Source organism: Zeus faber (assembly GCF_960531495.2).
Source record: "Zeus faber genome assembly, chromosome: 21".
NCBI classification, from domain to species: Eukaryota; Metazoa; Chordata; class Actinopteri; order Zeiformes; family Zeidae; genus Zeus; species Zeus faber.
In genome coordinates, this window is record NC_137208.1 from 161,885 (window position 1) to 179,562 (window position 17,678).

A 17,678-nucleotide genomic window follows, 5' to 3' on the forward strand; every position below is an offset into this window, starting at 1 on the left:
ACCTAACCCTATTGCTGCCTGCAGCAATATTTATTATTTATTATTATTATTATTATTATTATTATTATTATTCATAATAAATATGATACTGCTGTGAGTAAGGACTGAGTATTTCTACGCAGTGAATTTCTACACACTGTATCTCTACTCAGTCACACTAAATTTAGCTGGTGACTCGTGGATCCAGTTTCAGTCAAAAATAGATGGAAGACGCTGGAATGGAGAGACCAGTAGAGGAGTGGAATGGTGACACCGTAGAGGAGTGGAATGGAGAGACCAGTGGAAGAGATGATCAGAGAAGGTAAGGAACACAGTGGCGCTGGAAAGTAAAAAGTACAAATACTTAAGTACATTTTTCAAGGTAAGTTGACTTACTTTTTTAAGGAAACTTTACTCCACAACATTTCAAAGTAGATGAGTGGGGTCAGGTCTGGATTAGGGTTAGTTAAAGTCGGGTAGAGTTAACAAGGGAGGATCGTTTTTGTGTCTACTAAATTGTTACATCTTTCTTTTTTTGTCTCAGATCTGTTAAACAATACACAAGACCAAACAGTCTGCTATTTTAATGAATCATAATAATAATAATTATAATAAAATTTTACATTCTATTGAGGAAGAATACAAATTTGTACATGTATAAATAACAATGTAAACATGTAGGAATAAATATGTATACAATAATACAGCCATGGATAACTATGGTTACTTACTAATAAGGTATCAATTTTGATGTCAGTGGTGAGTTTATATTGCAGTAATATTAATAAATTATTACAATGTCTAAATTCTAACCTATTAAATGTAATAACCTGTGAAATTACTGCAATATATTATTTGTGTCTGTTGGTAGGGGGCGTGGCCCAGGCATGATGGGGGTGTGATAGGGGAATGGCCTATCTGTGAACCCACTGCTATGAGGAAGAAACTGTTCTTGTGACGCAAGATTTTACTCTTGACATAGGGTATGAATATATATATACTGTGTATATATATATACTGTGTGTGTGTGTGTATGTACATATATAGCAGGGTTTTTTTGGCTCAGGACCTTGATTTTAGGTCTGAAAATGTTTGTTACCCCAGCTCTTTTTTGGATACTTTTCTAATGACGGATTTAAATGAAAAGTACATACGACAGAACATATGAGTCACAATCACCACACGCTAAATAAATATTTTTCAATTTAAATAGTGCATTGAGACATAACAATAGTATGATTTGATTACTGAGAACAGAAATACAAAATATTCCTTATCAAAATGTATTTACTGGCCTTTTTACAATAAACAAGTTGCTATCGTTCTCCTGTTCCTTTGCACTGAGACTAGACCATGAAGTGTCTGAATACCTATGGCCCAGTGGCACTAACACCCATAGCCATGAAGTGCTTGGAGGACACCCATGCTTTCACACATCAGAAACATCTTCCCACCTTATCTGGATAAGCACGTGTTTGCCTCCTGGGCAAAGTGCTCCGCAGAGGACCCGTCACAACAGCTCTCCACAACACTCTGACAAGAGGAACCAAACAGTTATGTGAGGATGCTATTCCTGGACGTAGCTCAGCATTTAACACCGTCATGTCCCACAACCCAGTCAGCAAGCTGGAACACCTGGACCGTGGTTCTTTGCTGTGCTCCTGTGGCACGGTGGTGCAGTGCATCGTACTGCTGCCTCACAAGCAAGCAAGCAAGCAAGCAAGCAAGCAAGAAAACAAACAAGAAGGTCCTGGGTTTGATTCCCGCCTGGGGCGCTGTTGGCACCGTGCTCCGGGCGGGTTATCTCCCAAATAGGAGCCTTTCTGTGTGGAGTTTGCATGTTCTCCCTGTGCTCACATGGGGTTTCCTCCACCTAACGTCAGTAAGGACCCCCACCAAAAACATGCACACATCATCATCTGACCAGCGATGGACACTCGTCCCTGGGTGTGTCGATGAATGCTGCCCACTGCTCCTGGCTGCCTCCCTGGAGGAAGGACAAGCCAGGATGGCTAAATGCAGAGGCCTCATTTCACCAGCCACCATCCAAAGCATGTGCATGTGTTGAAAAGTGGTGTGTTGCGTGATAATTAAGATTCTTCTTCCTGGGTCAGGGACTTCTTCATGGACTGACCACTGCCAAGCCCACAAAGTCAGAATTGGTAACCACACCTTCTCCACTCTCAACCTAGCTCTCTTCACCCACAACTGTACCCCCATCCACACCTCCAACTCCATCATTTAATTTAGGTTAGGGTGCACCAACAGACTGAGGAAAAGCTTCTTTCCCAAAGCTGTAGTCTCCATCACATCCCTCCCTGCCCAACAACACACACACACACACACACTGACATCAAAGGCTATGTTCATACTGCAGCCAAAGTTTCTCAAATTAGTTTGCTCATGTGACTCAGATCAGATTTTTTCATGGCAGTGTGAACAGCAAAAATCACATGTAATCTGATGTTTTCAACTCGGATTTGGGAAACTTTCATATGTGTCCTAAATGCGATGCAGCTCTGATGTTTTGCAGCGCGACCTCAATCCCAACAGTCGAATCAGAAATCATGCGACATTTATCGTCACTCTAGAGCATGGGTTCCAAACCTTTTTATTATCGTGGACCGGACAGCAGAGCACACAATGTCCACTGACCAGGGAAGCAAAGAAAATTAAAATACTCCTGTGTTTCGAGAATAAACTCGGAATTCATCCCCCGACTTCGAGACCGGCATGCAGAGCAAGGCACACCGCCGCCACCCCCACCATGCCATCCGTACCCATACTGCAGCTGCTGCCACCCTTAAGTGGGGTATACAGCACGGGGTGGAAAATAAATAATAGATAGATAAATACATAAATTGAGAAGTAGATGAAGAGAGAAATAGATAAATAGACCAAAACCGGCGAGGGAGCATCGACAATCGTCACGTTTTATGAATAGCACCAGATCTATAAATAGTGTGTGTGTGTGTGTGTGTGTGTGTGTGTGTGTGTGTGTGTGTGTGTGTGTGTGTGTGTGTGTGTGTGTGTGTGTGTGTGTGTGTGTGTGTGTGTGTGTGTGTGTGTGTGTGTGTGTGTCCTATGATAGAGTGATCAGGATGCAATTTGTGCACATTGATTATTGAATATTATTGCCCTGTCTGGATCGAATGGTTTCATCAGCTTGAGGGACACGGCCCCATGTACCTGCCATGTTTACTTCCATACGACAGTGCGCTGCGTCACGTCTTTGTAACTTGTGCGCATGCAGGTTAGTTCAGGACCAGGACCCGTTCACACCGGTATCTGATATCGACCACATTTAAAGAATATTGTGAAGAGGCAAAGAAAAACATCCAACCTGAGCAATAAATCCAAAATTAAAGCATGGAAAGTGAAGTAAAACGGTGCGTTTAGGTCAAACTTGGAAAACGTCTTTGCACATTCAACTTTATTTTACATGTTTGTTTGTTTACTTATTCAAATGAAACTTTTTAAAAACAAACTTGATTTCAATAAACTTTACATTTACTTATTGCAAAAAAAAAACTGGGTCAACCATCATTTTAGGCATTTATTTATATTATGTAATAATTCGGTTGAAAGTTAATTTAAGCCAGTCAAGAAGAAAGTCCCTGCTGGGAGCGATAGTTTTCACCTGCAGGGGGCAGCTGCAGTAGTATCATATTAAATAAATGCACCTGTCATCTTTCGGAAAATAAAGCAAGGTCCGATTGTGAAAACAAGTGGACTCAAGAAGAAGCAGCGAAGGTGGATCCGAACCACCCCTCTGGTGGTTCGGATCCACCTTCACTGCTTCTTCTTGTCCCCCCAAACCTACTGAGTGCAACTCTACATTCTGCTTCAGCCAAACTTCCCGGCGAGCTGCTGTGGGAGATAACCCCTCCAATGGGCCAGATGTCGTTGGGGTCTCATCACAAACTTCGTAGTTCAAAATAAACACACTCAATTCTTCAGAGTTCAAAAGGATAAAATATTTATTGTAGTAATACAACAAAGTACAATAAACTGAGCTGAGTTGAAATACGTCCCTTTATGCTTGCTGTCAACTCCAAGGGTGGAGCCTAAAATGCTGCTTCGCCCTGCTTCTACGCAACCCTTAGTCAGCATCTTTCCATACGCAATTGTTTTTAAGTTGGTGATGTTCTTTTCTTTCTACCACCTTTTCTATACACCATTGTTGACTGATCTTGTGCCATTTCTGGCCACTCTGATAGGCTATTTTATGTTTCTGTCTTCTGTTTCAATTGGGTTTGTGACACCAGTATTTCCTGTCATAGGTGAATGTAATAAGATTCAAGCTTCAAGAGGTTTATTTGTCACATACATATACATACGTTCATACATATATGCAGTAAAATAAATGGTTTACCCTTTAATCATCATATATCATGGTTACTTATTTTCCCCACCGCCATCCCTCCACTTCAACATAAACCGAGCACAAGTAACCATAATGACATCGTCGCACCCGCTGCACTCACCCACAATGCATGTCTCCTGCTTACAGAAGGTCACTCTGACAGGTCATGTCCTGCTCCGTTGCAGTATTCTCAGAATCAACGTGTGGCAGGGGAGAGAAAGTACTGTGTGAAGCCGGAAGTAGTAAACGAAAAATGCCAAACAGCAAACATGGTTGCACGTAGGGCCTTGGAGCTTGTTTATGCAGAAGAGGATGTGCTGTTCGTGGGGGTTAAACCGACAAACGCAGCTCGTCCTTTGGCCCGTTCTGTGCAGAGACCGGAGAGGGGATAAGAACCCATGTCCTGCTCAGGGGACGAACTGAGCTGGTGAACGGAGTCACAATGTTTAATTATTCTCCCTAATTGAAGGATTCTCTAAAAAGAAACTGCACATAAATACCAATGAAAACTTTTATTTGTAAATTAACTTCACAACGACCCTGTTAATTTACAATAAAATCACCAAACCTCAATTGAGCTGTTTGCAGAGACTATTGTCTCTGCGTCAAAAAGTAATTAGTAGATCTGACTTGATCAATGTTGTCAAACATGTCAGAGATAAAACAGCAGAACGTTGATCTCGCTTACATTTCAATTCTTGGGTTACGCTGCCTCATGTCCTCACATTGCGGCAAGTGTAAAACAGTCCTGCTTAGAGAACATTTAGTTTGGTGCCATTCAGGCTTTGTTTTTATTTACCTCTGTTTAAAACCTTTCATCCTTGGTCTGCTGGTCCTAGACTCCGCTGCTTTCACAAAGATGGTGATGTTAGCATTAAAATCTAAATTCATGGTCCACACATCATTGTCTGTACTGATGAACTGATGAACTGTTGGCTAAAATTAATGCTGTACTGGAAAACAAACCAATGTTATGTTTAGTTAGGGTTGGCTTACACTGCACCAGTTAGTGTCATTCATGGGTTTCACATGTGAGCTTATGTTATCACAAACAATTTAATGCAAAAAACATTTTTCTTCATGAATTTCAGATGTGGTTAGTGTGGTTTTCCACATGTAAAATCATGTGACTTTTTCAAAAGGGTAACTGTTGATTTGTACGATTGTTTCCTAGGTGCCGCAATGTTACCAGCGAAGCAGCATGAGTGGTTGAACCACGAACTCAGGGACCTATGGGAGCACAGAGCTCAGAATATCACCAATCAAAGGGAGCAGACAGCTGAGAGCATCAGGAACCAATGGGAGCAGAGAGCTCAGAACAGCAGTGACAGGAACAAGCTTGAGGTGGATAGGAAGGAGAGAAGTGCCATAAATGGGTAGGTTTTCAGACACACAATGTATTGAAGTGCCTTCTGCCTTGCTTCCTGTCCCTAGCAAATCAATAACGAGTGAATAATGAATGAAATGAGGGATGGTGGCACAGTGCATTGCAATGCTGCCTCACAGCAAGAGGGTCCTGGGGTACTGTTGGCACCATGCTCTGGCGGGTTGTGTTCAATTAGATGCCTTTCTGTGTGAAGCTTGCATGTTCTCCCCGTGCTCACATGGGTTTCCTCCATGTTACATCAGTAAGGACACCCACCATCTGAAGCATGTGTATGCATGTGTTGTAGTGCCATGCTGTGTGATGATTAAAGATTCTTCTTCTAACACACCAATAACAAATCCAAACCAAGAGTTGTGTTGGTGTCCTCCCTGGGTTTGGACTACTGCAGGGCTGCACCTTGGATACTGTTTGTGGTTTCATGTGGGGATAGGATATCAGGTCATAACTGATGAACTGAAGTCCTAAACCTGACTGATACCCCCCAAGGTGGAAGAGGCAGGGAGTGTTATGGGGATCAGTCAGTGAAATAATCCGGAAAACCACACAGTAGAAAAGCACTAAGAGAATTTCTCAAGGCCCTGGATGTTGTGGGGCTGTAATGGCTGACATTGATGTTGGGACCAGTACCAGAGGCAGTGGCAGAGTGGTGGTCCCTGTTTTTAAAAAGGCATAGAGGGTAAGTGGTCACACTGCTCCTCCTCCCAGGGAAAACCTTTGGAGGGAAATGGAAAGGAGGATCTGGCTGATAGTGAAACCTTAGATCCAGGAGCAACAATGAGGATTCTGTCTTTCGTACACTTACACAGATCCTTGAGTGGTCATGGTAATAGAGCAGATCAGTCTTCATGTGTTTTGTGGATTTGGACAAAGCTTCTTGCCATGTTCCCCAGGGGTTCTGTGGGAGCTACTTTGGCAGTATGAACTGTAGACAAACTACAGGACTGCCTTCCTTGGACTTCAGAGATTCACAGAAGGGGTTAACAAACCCCGCTGAGATCACAGGATCTGAAGCACTTGTTTACGTTCCTAAACAATGGAAATGCCAATTGGGACTTTACTGTCCAAACCCTTGACCGCGGACACCCATGCGCCGCAGCTGGAGATCACCGGCAGAAGGGGCAAGCTTCAGCGACTGGCCACTACTACCCACAGACTGGCCAACAGCTCTGGAGAGCCACAAAACTCCTCACCACAACTCGCCGATCTGTAAGGTGAAGGACTTCTGAATCTGCTCAATAATGATGACGGGTTGTTGTGTCGAATTAAATTTATTTCCCCTTTCAACTACGCCTTATGCTTTTCTCGCTTTATTATTTTAATTGGTCACATAACTTCCTACCTCATTAATGTTTCTGAGTTCAAGTGTGTCGCCATTTTTATCATTTGCCATTTTTGCCATTTGCGCCATTTACATCATTTGTCTATTTTCTTCATTAATTATTTTATTTTCATTTTCACATGTTTACTATTATTCCATTTATAAAAGTAGATTAGCATGAAAAAATAAATCCATTTATTGGAAAGAAGTCGGTTTGTGTTCCTAAAGTGGTGAATCCAGTAGTCAATGTAAACAGACCCAGCACTTCAATAACATATTTGATTGATTAATTAGGCAAAATGATTGATTCACTTTTAAAATTAAACCCATTAGTGTCTCCCTTAAACAATATGGGAGGGGTGCTCTGACGAGTGCCATTCTGTCCTAATACAACTGCAGTGAGCTGTGTTCATATAAAGGCTAAATTAACTTCACTTGACTTGGAGGACGTTTAACGGAAAAGGACATCTGGTTTATGGTTAGCTAGGGCTGCTGCATCTGCGACCCAGACTCAGATGAGCAGGAAGAAAATGATGAAAGGATAAAAGTGTAACCTCTAGCTCCTTAGCATCGTAGCTCACCTGTAGTATTTTCTGTGTTTTTTAAAGGCTCTTCCAGCAGTGGCAAGGCCGGCTTGCACCTACAGGTGCTGAGAAGAAGTGCAACCTATCAGACTTCAGGAAGTACGTCAGTAGCACCGAACGGGGGGAGCATGCTGCCAAGTCTGGGATACGTTTCAAAATCAGACCAGCCCCTCCCAGGATTCCTACACCTCCTTTGCCACCTCCAGCCCCGAGGAGGAAGACTCCACAGAAGCCCCACAGAGAGAGGCGGCGGGTGGAGGTGGATGTTCTCCGGTTGTGCTGGGGAGAGTCATGGAAGAGTCGGAAGCCTCCCAAGACCCTGGTCTCAGAAAGCTCCAGGAGGAGACCGGCAAAAGTCCTCCACACTCCTCTCAAGACAGAGAGAAAGAGAGGTGGCCATCTGGAAATCATCCAGGGGTCATCAGGGGGTCATCTGGGGGTCACCCAGCGGTCAACAGCATGGAGCCAGTCATGGAAACAGGTAGCAGGAGTCATTCACTATACATTAAATTCATATCTAACATTAAAAATCTAGGGTACAGTTTTAGCTTTAGTCCCTCATTGGTACTGTGCCATGTATAGACAGTGAGTATCCTTAACTAGCACTACTCCACTGAAAAAGTATTGATAAAGCCGCTAGCTTTAGATATTTCTGGTAATTCCAAGGTGAAGCAGATGGCCCAAATGGACCCTTACGAGGAGCCTGGACGTAAGTGGGAGGAGCTTGACAGGGGAAGGCGTTTCTGGAGATACAAGGCAGAAGTAGATGACTTTTCTCTTCCTCCCTGGGCTGGAACCTGGAAGACCATGATCTTTGTTTTCCGGCAGCGGAAGCAAAACTGGGACCGCGACTGGCCGCGCCACGAGCGCCGCAGCAAGCGATTCCAAGCACTGCACCAGGTATCTGGAAAAACTGTTTAGCATTCGGCTCCATTACCTCATTATGCATCTACAAATACCTAGCTCCATTACCTCATTATACATCTAGAAATAGAGTTAGGGTTAGAACTATTTTACTGCTTCATTGCCTCATTATGCATCTGCAGATACATAACCTCATTACTGCTACATTGCCTCATTATACATCTGCAAATACATAACTCCATAACTTCTGCATTATCTCATTATGCATCTGCAGATAAAGAAATACACTACTGCTACATTGTCTCTTTATGCATATGCAGATACATAACTACATTACCACTACATAACCTCATTATACATCTGCAAATACATAACTAAATTACTGCTACATTACCTCATTATGAATCTGCAGATACATAACTACATTATTACTACATAACCTCATTATGCATCTGCAAATACATAACTCTGTTAGTGCTACATTACCTCATTATGCATCTGCACATAGATAACTACATTACTGTTAAATTACCACATTATGCATCTGCAAATACATAACTACATTATTACTACATTACTGCTACATGACCTTATTATGCATCTGCACATAGATAACTACATTACTGCTACATTGCCTCATTATGCATCTGCAGATAGATAACTTCATTACCGCTGCATTACCTCATTATGCATCTGCAAATACATAAATACATTACTGCAACATTACCTCATTATGCATCTGCAGATTGGTAAGTACATGACTGTTACATGACCATATTATGTATATGCGGCGAGATAACTACATAACTTATGCATTACTTCATTATACAGTCTGCAAATACATAACTAGATTACTTTTACATTACCTCATTATACAACAGCAAATACATAACTACATTATGGCTCAATTGCCTCATTATGCATCTGCTAACACATTATTACATTACTGCTACATTATGTCATGATGTATCTGCAGATACATTACTACATTACTGCTACATTGCCTCATGATGTATCTGCAGATATATAACTACATTAATGCTACATTACCTCATTAGGCATCTGAAGATACAAAACGACATTACTGCTTCATTGCCTCATGCATCTGCAGATACAAAACTACATTACTACTACATTACCTCATTATGCATCCGCAGATACATAACTACTATTACCATTGTCATTAGAATTATGATAAAAAAAATTGTCAATATTTAAAACTTTCTGTTTTTCATTAAAGTTTGTTATGTTTATGTGTCGGAAATGTCTATACATGGCGTTTATGAAAGGAAAGTATTTTATTTTTTATTTTAAACAATTTTCATTGTCAACTTACCTTGTTTATGTAAGTACATCTGGAGTCTCAATAATGGTCGGTGACGTTGGGTCTCATATATGTCAATTATGACGTATTTACGTTGATTAATAATAACAGTTGAATATACCTCATATAATTTTTAATTTATTTCCTTGGATTACATTTTCAGTAAATTACATTTCCATGAAATACGAAAAACGTTGTGGTATTACTGTGAGTAATTAACATTGCAAGGCTTCTATTTTTCCGACCCCTCGCTGGATCTTGAATGCATCACTCAGTCGCACATTTCAGTTGATTTCGTCTCCTCTGGCTCATCATGTATGTGGATGGATTTGGGTGAAACTTAAACTACAAGATCCTTGTGACATCCTGGTTCAAACAAGATGTAGACCGTCTTCATAGATTAGGTGTTTCACATGTTTCACAGGTCCAGTTTAGTCATGTTAGATAGTTATTACAGTTTTCCAAGTTCCCATAAAACACACCATCAGGACACCAATTATAAATTTTCGAGTTCCCATGGAACTAAGCATTTTTTTTTCTGTCACTCATCCTTATATCAGAATTACTGCTAAAATGAGTTACAATTTTCAGAGTTTCCCTTAAACGCAGCATCTGCTTCTAAAATCTGTATGTTACAACTGGCTTGAATGCCGCAAAATCAGGAGGAACACCGCATTGGGTTTGATGCAAACAGAATGCCTTTATATTTACAAAAAGGGAAAAAGAATCAACTATCAAACAAAAAGCTAGGTGTTGTGTCAGGTTGTCTAGACCCAGTGCAGATACTGCAACCACTAGAGACCACAGTGTGAATGCCCCCCCAGAGCCACATCCTGCACATATATTTCTAATTGACGGATGATCACAAGGGGCCCCGTTCAACACATCCCATCTCGCTCCACCACCCGACCAGAAGCTATAGAACGTTGGCGTGTCGACAATGCGAAAGTTCTGCAACTTCCGGTAAATTTTGAATGTTTTTTCATTAATTCCTGCTCCAAATGTAGATCGATATAGTCGATAATAATAATACAAATTGGAATAAAAATGATAATAATGTTTCTGTGTTAGTGATTGTGTCTTTACATGATGGGTTCTTGGGCGTAACATGAACATGTAACATGAAGCAATGTCTTGGATTGAGTGTCTGCTCATCTATTGCTCTCAACACAATCCACTTCATGAAGGTGGAACCATGGGGCTGGAATGAGTCCTGGAATGAGTCCTGGAATGAGTCCTGGAAAGAGTCCTGGAAAGACTTGTCGTCCCATAGTGAGCTGGCGAACGCTTCTACCTCCCTGGTGACGGTGATCAGTGACGTCTTGATCCCCGGGTGGAGCGAGTCCTGGCAGCTAAGCAAACTTCCTGTGGGGTCCGAGTGGAGCTGGGCCTGGTCCTGGATGCAGCAGAGCAGGTGTCTGTCTTTCTGTCTCTGTTTGTCTGTCCAACTGTCTGTACATCTGCCTACCTCCCTGCCTCTCTACCTCCCTGTCTGTCTACCAGTCGGTCCCCTAGATTGTCTCTCTCTCTCACTTTTCCAGGTGGTGCCAGGTGTTGCCAGACTTCCAGCATTGCCATGCCAACCGGCTGCAGGAGTGGCGTCTGGCTGTGAACTTTGTCCTGGCGTCAGGCATCACTGAAGGCTTTCCAACTGATGCTCTAGAGTGGAAGGAGTCCTGGATGTCCTCCAGAGCCTCCAGCACCTGCACAACCCAGCAGGAGGAGCCTCCAACAGGCCTCCTCCCCTTGTGGAAGGTAGCCTGGAGGCTTTTTATAGGAGACGAGGAAGATCGGCCCTGGAGAGACTCCTGGAGGCTTTGCAGGGCACAGAAGAGTCTTGCAGAACCGGACACTCTGGTCTTCTGGACCCGAGGCCAGACTCAAACATCCACATTACACGGTGAGCACCCAGGGGGATGGAGTCTGAGCTGGAGGGCACCCCAAAACCCTGAGGTGGAGCACCCTGAGGTAGACCCCCAGCACCCTGAGGTGGACTCCCAGCACCCTGAGGTCGACCCCTGGCACCCAGAGGTCGACCCTTGGCACCCTAAGTTGGACTCCCAGCACCCTGAAGTGGAGCACCGTGAGGTGGAACCCCAGCACCCTGAGGTGGAGCACCCTAAGGTGGAACCCGGGCACTCTGAGGAGGAGCACCCTGAGGTGGAAACGGGGCACCTTGATTTGGACTCCCAGCACCTTGAGGTGGAATCCCAGCACGCTGAGGTGGAGCACCCTGAGGTGGAATCCCAGCACGCTGAGGTGGAGCACCCTGAGGTGTACTCCCAGCACCCTGAAGTGGAACCCCAGCACCCTAAGGTGGAGCACCATGAGGTGGAGGCCCAGCACCATGAGGTGGACTCCCAGCACCGTGAGGTGGAACCCTGGCACCCTAAGATGGACCCCCAGCACCCTAAGGTGGACTTCCAGTACCATGAGGTGGACTCCCAGCACCCTGAAGTGGAGCACCCTGAGGTGGACTCCCAGCACCCTAAGGTGGACATCCAGTACCATGAGGTGGACTCCCAGCACCCTGAAGTGGAGCACCCTGAGGTGGACTCCCAGCACCCTGAAGTGGAGCACCCTGAGGTGGACTCCCAGCACCCTGAGGTGGAGCACCCTGAGGTGGAACCCCAGCAGCCTGAGGTGGACTCCCAGCAGCCTGGGGTGGAGCACCCTGAGGTGGAACCCCAGCACCCTGGGGTGGAGCACCTTGAGGTGGAAGCCCAGCACCCTGAGATGGACTCCCAGCACCCTGAGGTGGAACCCCAGCACCCTATGGTGGAGCACCGTGAGGTGGAACCCCAGCACCCTGAGGTGGGCTCCCATCACCCTGAGGTCAACCCCCGTCACCCAGAGGTGGACTCCCAGCACCCTCAGGTGGACCCCCGGCACCCTCAGGTGGACCCCCGGCACCCTGAGGTGGACCCCCCGCACCCTGAGGTGGACTTACAGAACCCTGAGGTGGACTCCCAGCACCCTGAAGTGGAGCACCCTGAGGTGGACTCCCAGCACCCTGAGGTGGAGCACCCTGAGGTGGAACTCCAGCAGCCTGAGGTGGACTCCCAGCACCCTGGGGTGGAGCACCCTGAGGTGGAACCCCAGCATCCTGGGGTGGAGCACCCTGAGGTGGAACCCCAGCACCCTGAGGAGGAGCACCCTGAGGTGGAGCACCCTGAGGTGGAGCACCCTGAGGTGGATCACCAATACCATGAAGTGGAGCACCCTGAGGTGGAACCCCAGCACCCTGAGGTGGATTCCCAGCACCCTGAGGTAGAAAACCAGTACCCCGTGGGGGACTCCAAGCACTCTGAGGGGGAACCCCAATACCCTGAGGTGTACTCCCAGCACCCAGGGGTGGAACCCCAGAACCCTGAGGTAGACTTCCAGCGCCTTGAGGTGGAGCATCAGCCTGGAGACGACTGCTGCTACCTCCACCTCCAGTACTTCCCTCCCTATGATTGGATGGAATCCTGGAGTTTCTCGTCAGACCCGCCCCCTACCACGAGCCAGTCCTGGTCCTGGAAGGAGGTTGGCCGCCTCTCCTGCAGGAGGGCTGAGCCGAGGCGCCATCTGCTGGATCTGGGCTTAGGGGCGTGGACAGAGTCCTGGAAATACACCGTCTCAAGAAGAATCAATTCTAGCATGCCCTGGGAGGTGCAGTCTTCCTCGGAGGAGGTGGGGTCTGGTTGGAGGCTACCACCCCGGCCCCCCAAGTAAGGCAGGAAGGAAAGAAGGAAGGCAGGGAGGGCCAACAGGAAGTGGACAACAGTAGTTTCCTGCTACTGCTTCCTGCTGAGGGAAATTAAATGGAGAGTGAACGTTTAGAAAATGAATAAAAACGTTTTTCATTTGCTGCTGTAGAACTATATTACTATATTACTATTAATACTAGAATTATAGTGGTATTACAGTAGTAATATAGTTGTACTACAGTAGTACTACAGTAGTATTATAGCAGTATTACAGCAGTACCACTGTAGTTCTACTATAATACTATTGTAGTACTACAGTAGTATTATAGTAGCATTACAGTAGTATTATAGTTGTACTACAGCAGTATTAAAGTAGAATTACAGCAGTACTACAGAAGTACTCCAGTAGTATTACAGTCACACTACTGCAGTACTACTATAATACTAGTGCAGTACTACTATAATACTACTGTTGTACTACTGTACTATTATAGTAGTACTACAGTGGTATTGCAGTCACACTATTGTAGTACAAAAGTAGTATTATAGCAGTACTAGAGTAGTACTTCTTTAATACTACTATAATAATACTAGTGTACTACTATAATACTACTGTACGACTATAATACTAGTGTGGTACCACAGTGGAAACCTCTTGTAGTGATCACGTCTGTCCAGGTCAAATTGATCACTATAAGTGGATTATTATTAAAACCGATAACTGTTTTTTTTTCCTTTATTTCTCTTACAGTTTACAAGTGTATATTTATTATGAATTATGAATATAAAGTCATGAAATGGACAGCTTCACTTTTTACTACATTTTATTGACTCAAAATAAAGTACAGCTGTTTCAAATGCTTTTGAAATTACTTTACAAATGTAATTACTGTACTCTGTGTAATTCAAATACACTGTGATACAGTACAGAATATAGTATAGCTTACTGTTCTTCAAATTATAATTAGGCTATAGCCTAAAACAGTATTGTGCTGTTTACAAATACAGTAAAGTCAGTAGTGCAAATACGTGACTAAGCCACAGCTTGCTGGTGGTTTCACTGCATTTATACATTTTTTCACAGGTCTGAAAAAAAACTGTAGGCTATCAATGCTGAACTGGTAACAGAGTTTGAAAACCAACGTATTCATAAAATATTTTGATCCTAGTCAAAAAATAAAAGCTGCAACAATAACAACAACAAAACTAATGAGGCTACCTCCGTTTGTGTGTCAGCTCTGCCCTGCCTGGAAAAGTCATTTCACAAACGTGTCCATTGATGCCTGAATCATACTTTTGTCTAAAACCAAGTTCACCTCTTTGGCAAAGTGATGTGAAAGTTCAAAGTTGTTGAAACTGACATGCAGCAGACCAGTCTTTAAAATGCGGATTACATTCCTCAAACTAACTGATTCCTAAAACATAATTCAGTTAGTAAATAGAATAAAATAATAGTAAAAAGATAATATACTGAACAGGAATACAAATTAGAAATAAGAAGAATAGACTATTGTGTATGTACAGTCATGTGCAGTAAAGTGGGATGTGAATAAAGAGAGGCTGGGGAGCAGCCGAAAGAAGAATAATAAGAAGAAGAAGACGAAGAAGAAGAAGAGTGTGTGGAGATATACAGTACAGTATACAACAGTAGAGCACAGCAATACAGTAACAATACAGAATGCAGTACAGTATGCAACATACAGGACAGTAGGGTAGTGCGGCCTGTGTGAGTGTCTCAGTGAGGACCCCTAGTGAGTTCAGCATTCAGTCCGTATGGCTTAAGGGAAGCAACTCTGTCACAGTCTCTCTATTCTCACTGTGTGCAGAGGCGTTGTTGGGATGATGAGGATCCTTCATGATCCTGCAGGCTCTGCTACTACACGTCCTGGTGTATAAGTCCTGCATGGAGGGGAGGGTAGTTCTAGTGGTATGTTGGGCTGAACTCACCACCCTCTGCAGGGCCCACCTGTCCTGAGTTGTACAGTTCCCAAACCTACCTGGTAGCAGTGGTGTTGCCTGTCAGGATGCTCTCCACTGTTCCAGAGAAGAAGGACTTAAGGATCCTCACCGAGACACTGAATTTCTTCAGCTGCCTGAGGTGGTAAAGACGCTGTCTCACCTTTCTCCCCAGAGTGTCTGTATGTATAGTCCATGTTAAAACCTCTGTGATGTGGACTCCAGGTACTTGAGGCTGCTCACCCTGTCGACAGAAGTCCCATTAATCACCAACGACCTCCTCACTGTAGGCCTTCTTGTCGTCGTCGTTGATCAGGCTCACCGCGACAGTGTCATCAGCAAACTTGATGATGGTGTTGGAGCTAGACCTGGCTATACAGTCATGTGTATACAGGGAGTACAGTAGGCAGCTGAGGATGCAACCCCAGGGGTATCCTGTGTTCAGGGTGAGGGAGCTGTACATGGGCCTTCCCACCCTAACCACCTGGGGCCGGGCTGTGAGGAAGTCCAGGATCCAGGCACACAGCAGAGTGTTGAGTCCTAGCTCCCGCAGCTTGACAGCCATTCTGGTGGTGACTATGGTATTGAAAGCTAAATATAGCTGGCATTGAATATCCTAGTAAGCACCGGGGCTAGCTGGTTAGCACAAGTTTTCAGTACTCGCCCAGATATGCCATCTGGGCCTGTCGCTTTCCTGGTGTTCACAATTCATACAGTAAGTAACATTTTCTCTCCCCTCCCCTCCAAACAGCTGAAATACCAGCTGTCCAACAGGCGGTGCCACGTTGACCTTTTCCATTTTGTTTTCCAATTTCAAAATGTTGAAATCATTTCCTGTTTCTATTTCATAATGGAAATAAATCTTTCATCCTCCAACGACGTGGAGGATGAAATTCCTCTGGTTAGTGTACCCTGACGCTCTCCGGGGGGTCCGTCTCAAAGGAGAGATATTCCTGTGAAATAGCTTCACACAACCTGTGTGACAGGTGCTGTGCAGACAGGGGTTGATCGTTCTCTGTAGTGCATAAACAGGCATTGGGAACGGCACAAGGCCCCGTGCGCACAATGTAGCAGGACAGCGCACAAACCGGAGGAGGAAATGAGACATGGCTTCCTCCTCCCAGTTCTGAGGGGGAGGAAAAAAAACATCCAGATTTATCACTCTCGATCTGAAGGAGCTAGAATTGCTTTTAGGTGAAAAAGCTGGACTATGGCACAAAATCGGCGAGCTGCAATCTCATTGGATCCTGAGACATGAAAGAGCTGCAGACAGCGCGGATAAATCACTAACTTTCTTTGCAGATGTCAGAGCCAATATCAGGGCCGTTTTGGCTGACAGAATAGGAAGCAGAACTTAGTTCAAGGGCTCAAAAGGAGCTTTAACCAGCGTTCATAAAACCATATCCCACTGAGGATTATTAACACCGGTCCATGTCTTTGTACACCCTATAGGATGCATTTTAATAGAGGGTAACTTAACATTGATCCGTCACTGAAACCCTTGTGGCAGGATGTAATAGCGGCCTCATACATCTTAACTGTACTGGAAGCCGAAATCATATCCATCAACAATTGGAGGAATAACAGCATGTGAGGCAAGGGACATGCCATGGGATGCAGGTCTTTTCCCACACACCAGCACTGAAAAGTTACCCCTTTGGTAGAATAAGATGCTCTGGTGGACGCAGCTCTTGTGCCCTGGATAGTACGCATAACGTCCTGAGAGAGGCCCAGCCTATCTAAGTGTTCCCGTTCAGTTGCCAGGGCCAGAGGTGCTGGCCTACCACCAGAAAATTTCTGAGGGCTCCTTCCACTTGGAGAAAGTGTCCCCGCACCAAGGGAGTTCCCACACCAAGGGAGCTAACAGCCGCTGCAAGCATGGAAAGCATGATGTGCCCATGCACCATAGGGTTATCAGTATAGTCACCAGCCGCTTCTCTTGCACTCAGTCCAGAAACCAGGGAATCAAATGGACCGGTGGGAAAGCACAAAGGAGCAAATGTCTCCATTCCCAGTGGAGGATCATCTCATGGGCTCAGTGAGAACTAGAGAGCGCAAAGAACTTCCAATTCGGGATGGAGGTTCCAATCCCCCTGTCCAGGCCCTCCCCTCCCCTCGACATAATGTCGGCCCCTCTGTTCAGTACGCCAGGAAAATACACTGCCCTGATGGAGAGTTAGTGTGTGTGTAGCCAGCACAGCAGCCTTC

At 44.8% G+C, this 17,678-nt stretch overlaps 1 protein-coding gene across 7 annotated transcripts; it reads left to right on the plus strand.

Moving 5' to 3' along the window:
• Positions 1–240: 240 nt before the first annotated feature.
• Positions 241–14,372, plus strand: LOC307246478 (uncharacterized protein). Of its 7 annotated transcripts, none has more exons than XM_080022401.1 (7): positions 241–301; positions 851–962; positions 5,520–5,721; positions 7,659–8,115; positions 8,301–8,534; positions 11,010–11,236; positions 11,364–14,372. In XM_080022401.1, the coding sequence occupies exons 3-7, from the start codon at positions 5,528–5,530 to the stop codon at positions 13,537–13,539; spliced, it is 3,288 nt and encodes a 1,095-aa protein (XP_079878527.1). In that variant the 5' UTR covers positions 241–301; positions 851–962; positions 5,520–5,527; the 3' UTR covers positions 13,540–14,372. The 7 variants fall into 7 exon arrangements, with proteins under 7 accessions (XP_079878527.1, XP_079878526.1, XP_079878530.1 ...); XM_080022402.1 differs by having other exon boundaries at positions 300–361; XM_080022400.1 differs by lacking the exon at positions 851–962.
• Positions 14,373–17,678: the final 3,306 nt, after the last annotated feature.

Coding starts and splice junctions, on each gene's coding strand:
- LOC307246478 (XM_080022400.1), top strand. CDS start 268: ATGGAGAGACCAGTGGAAGAGATGATCAGAGAAG. Junction 302..5,519: donor GGAAGAGATGATCAGAGAAG/GTAAGGAACACA, acceptor ATTGTTTCCTAG/GTGCCGCAATGTTACCAGCG. Junction 11,237..11,363: donor TCCTGGATGCAGCAGAGCAG/GTGTCTGTCTTT, acceptor TCACTTTTCCAG/GTGGTGCCAGGTGTTGCCAG.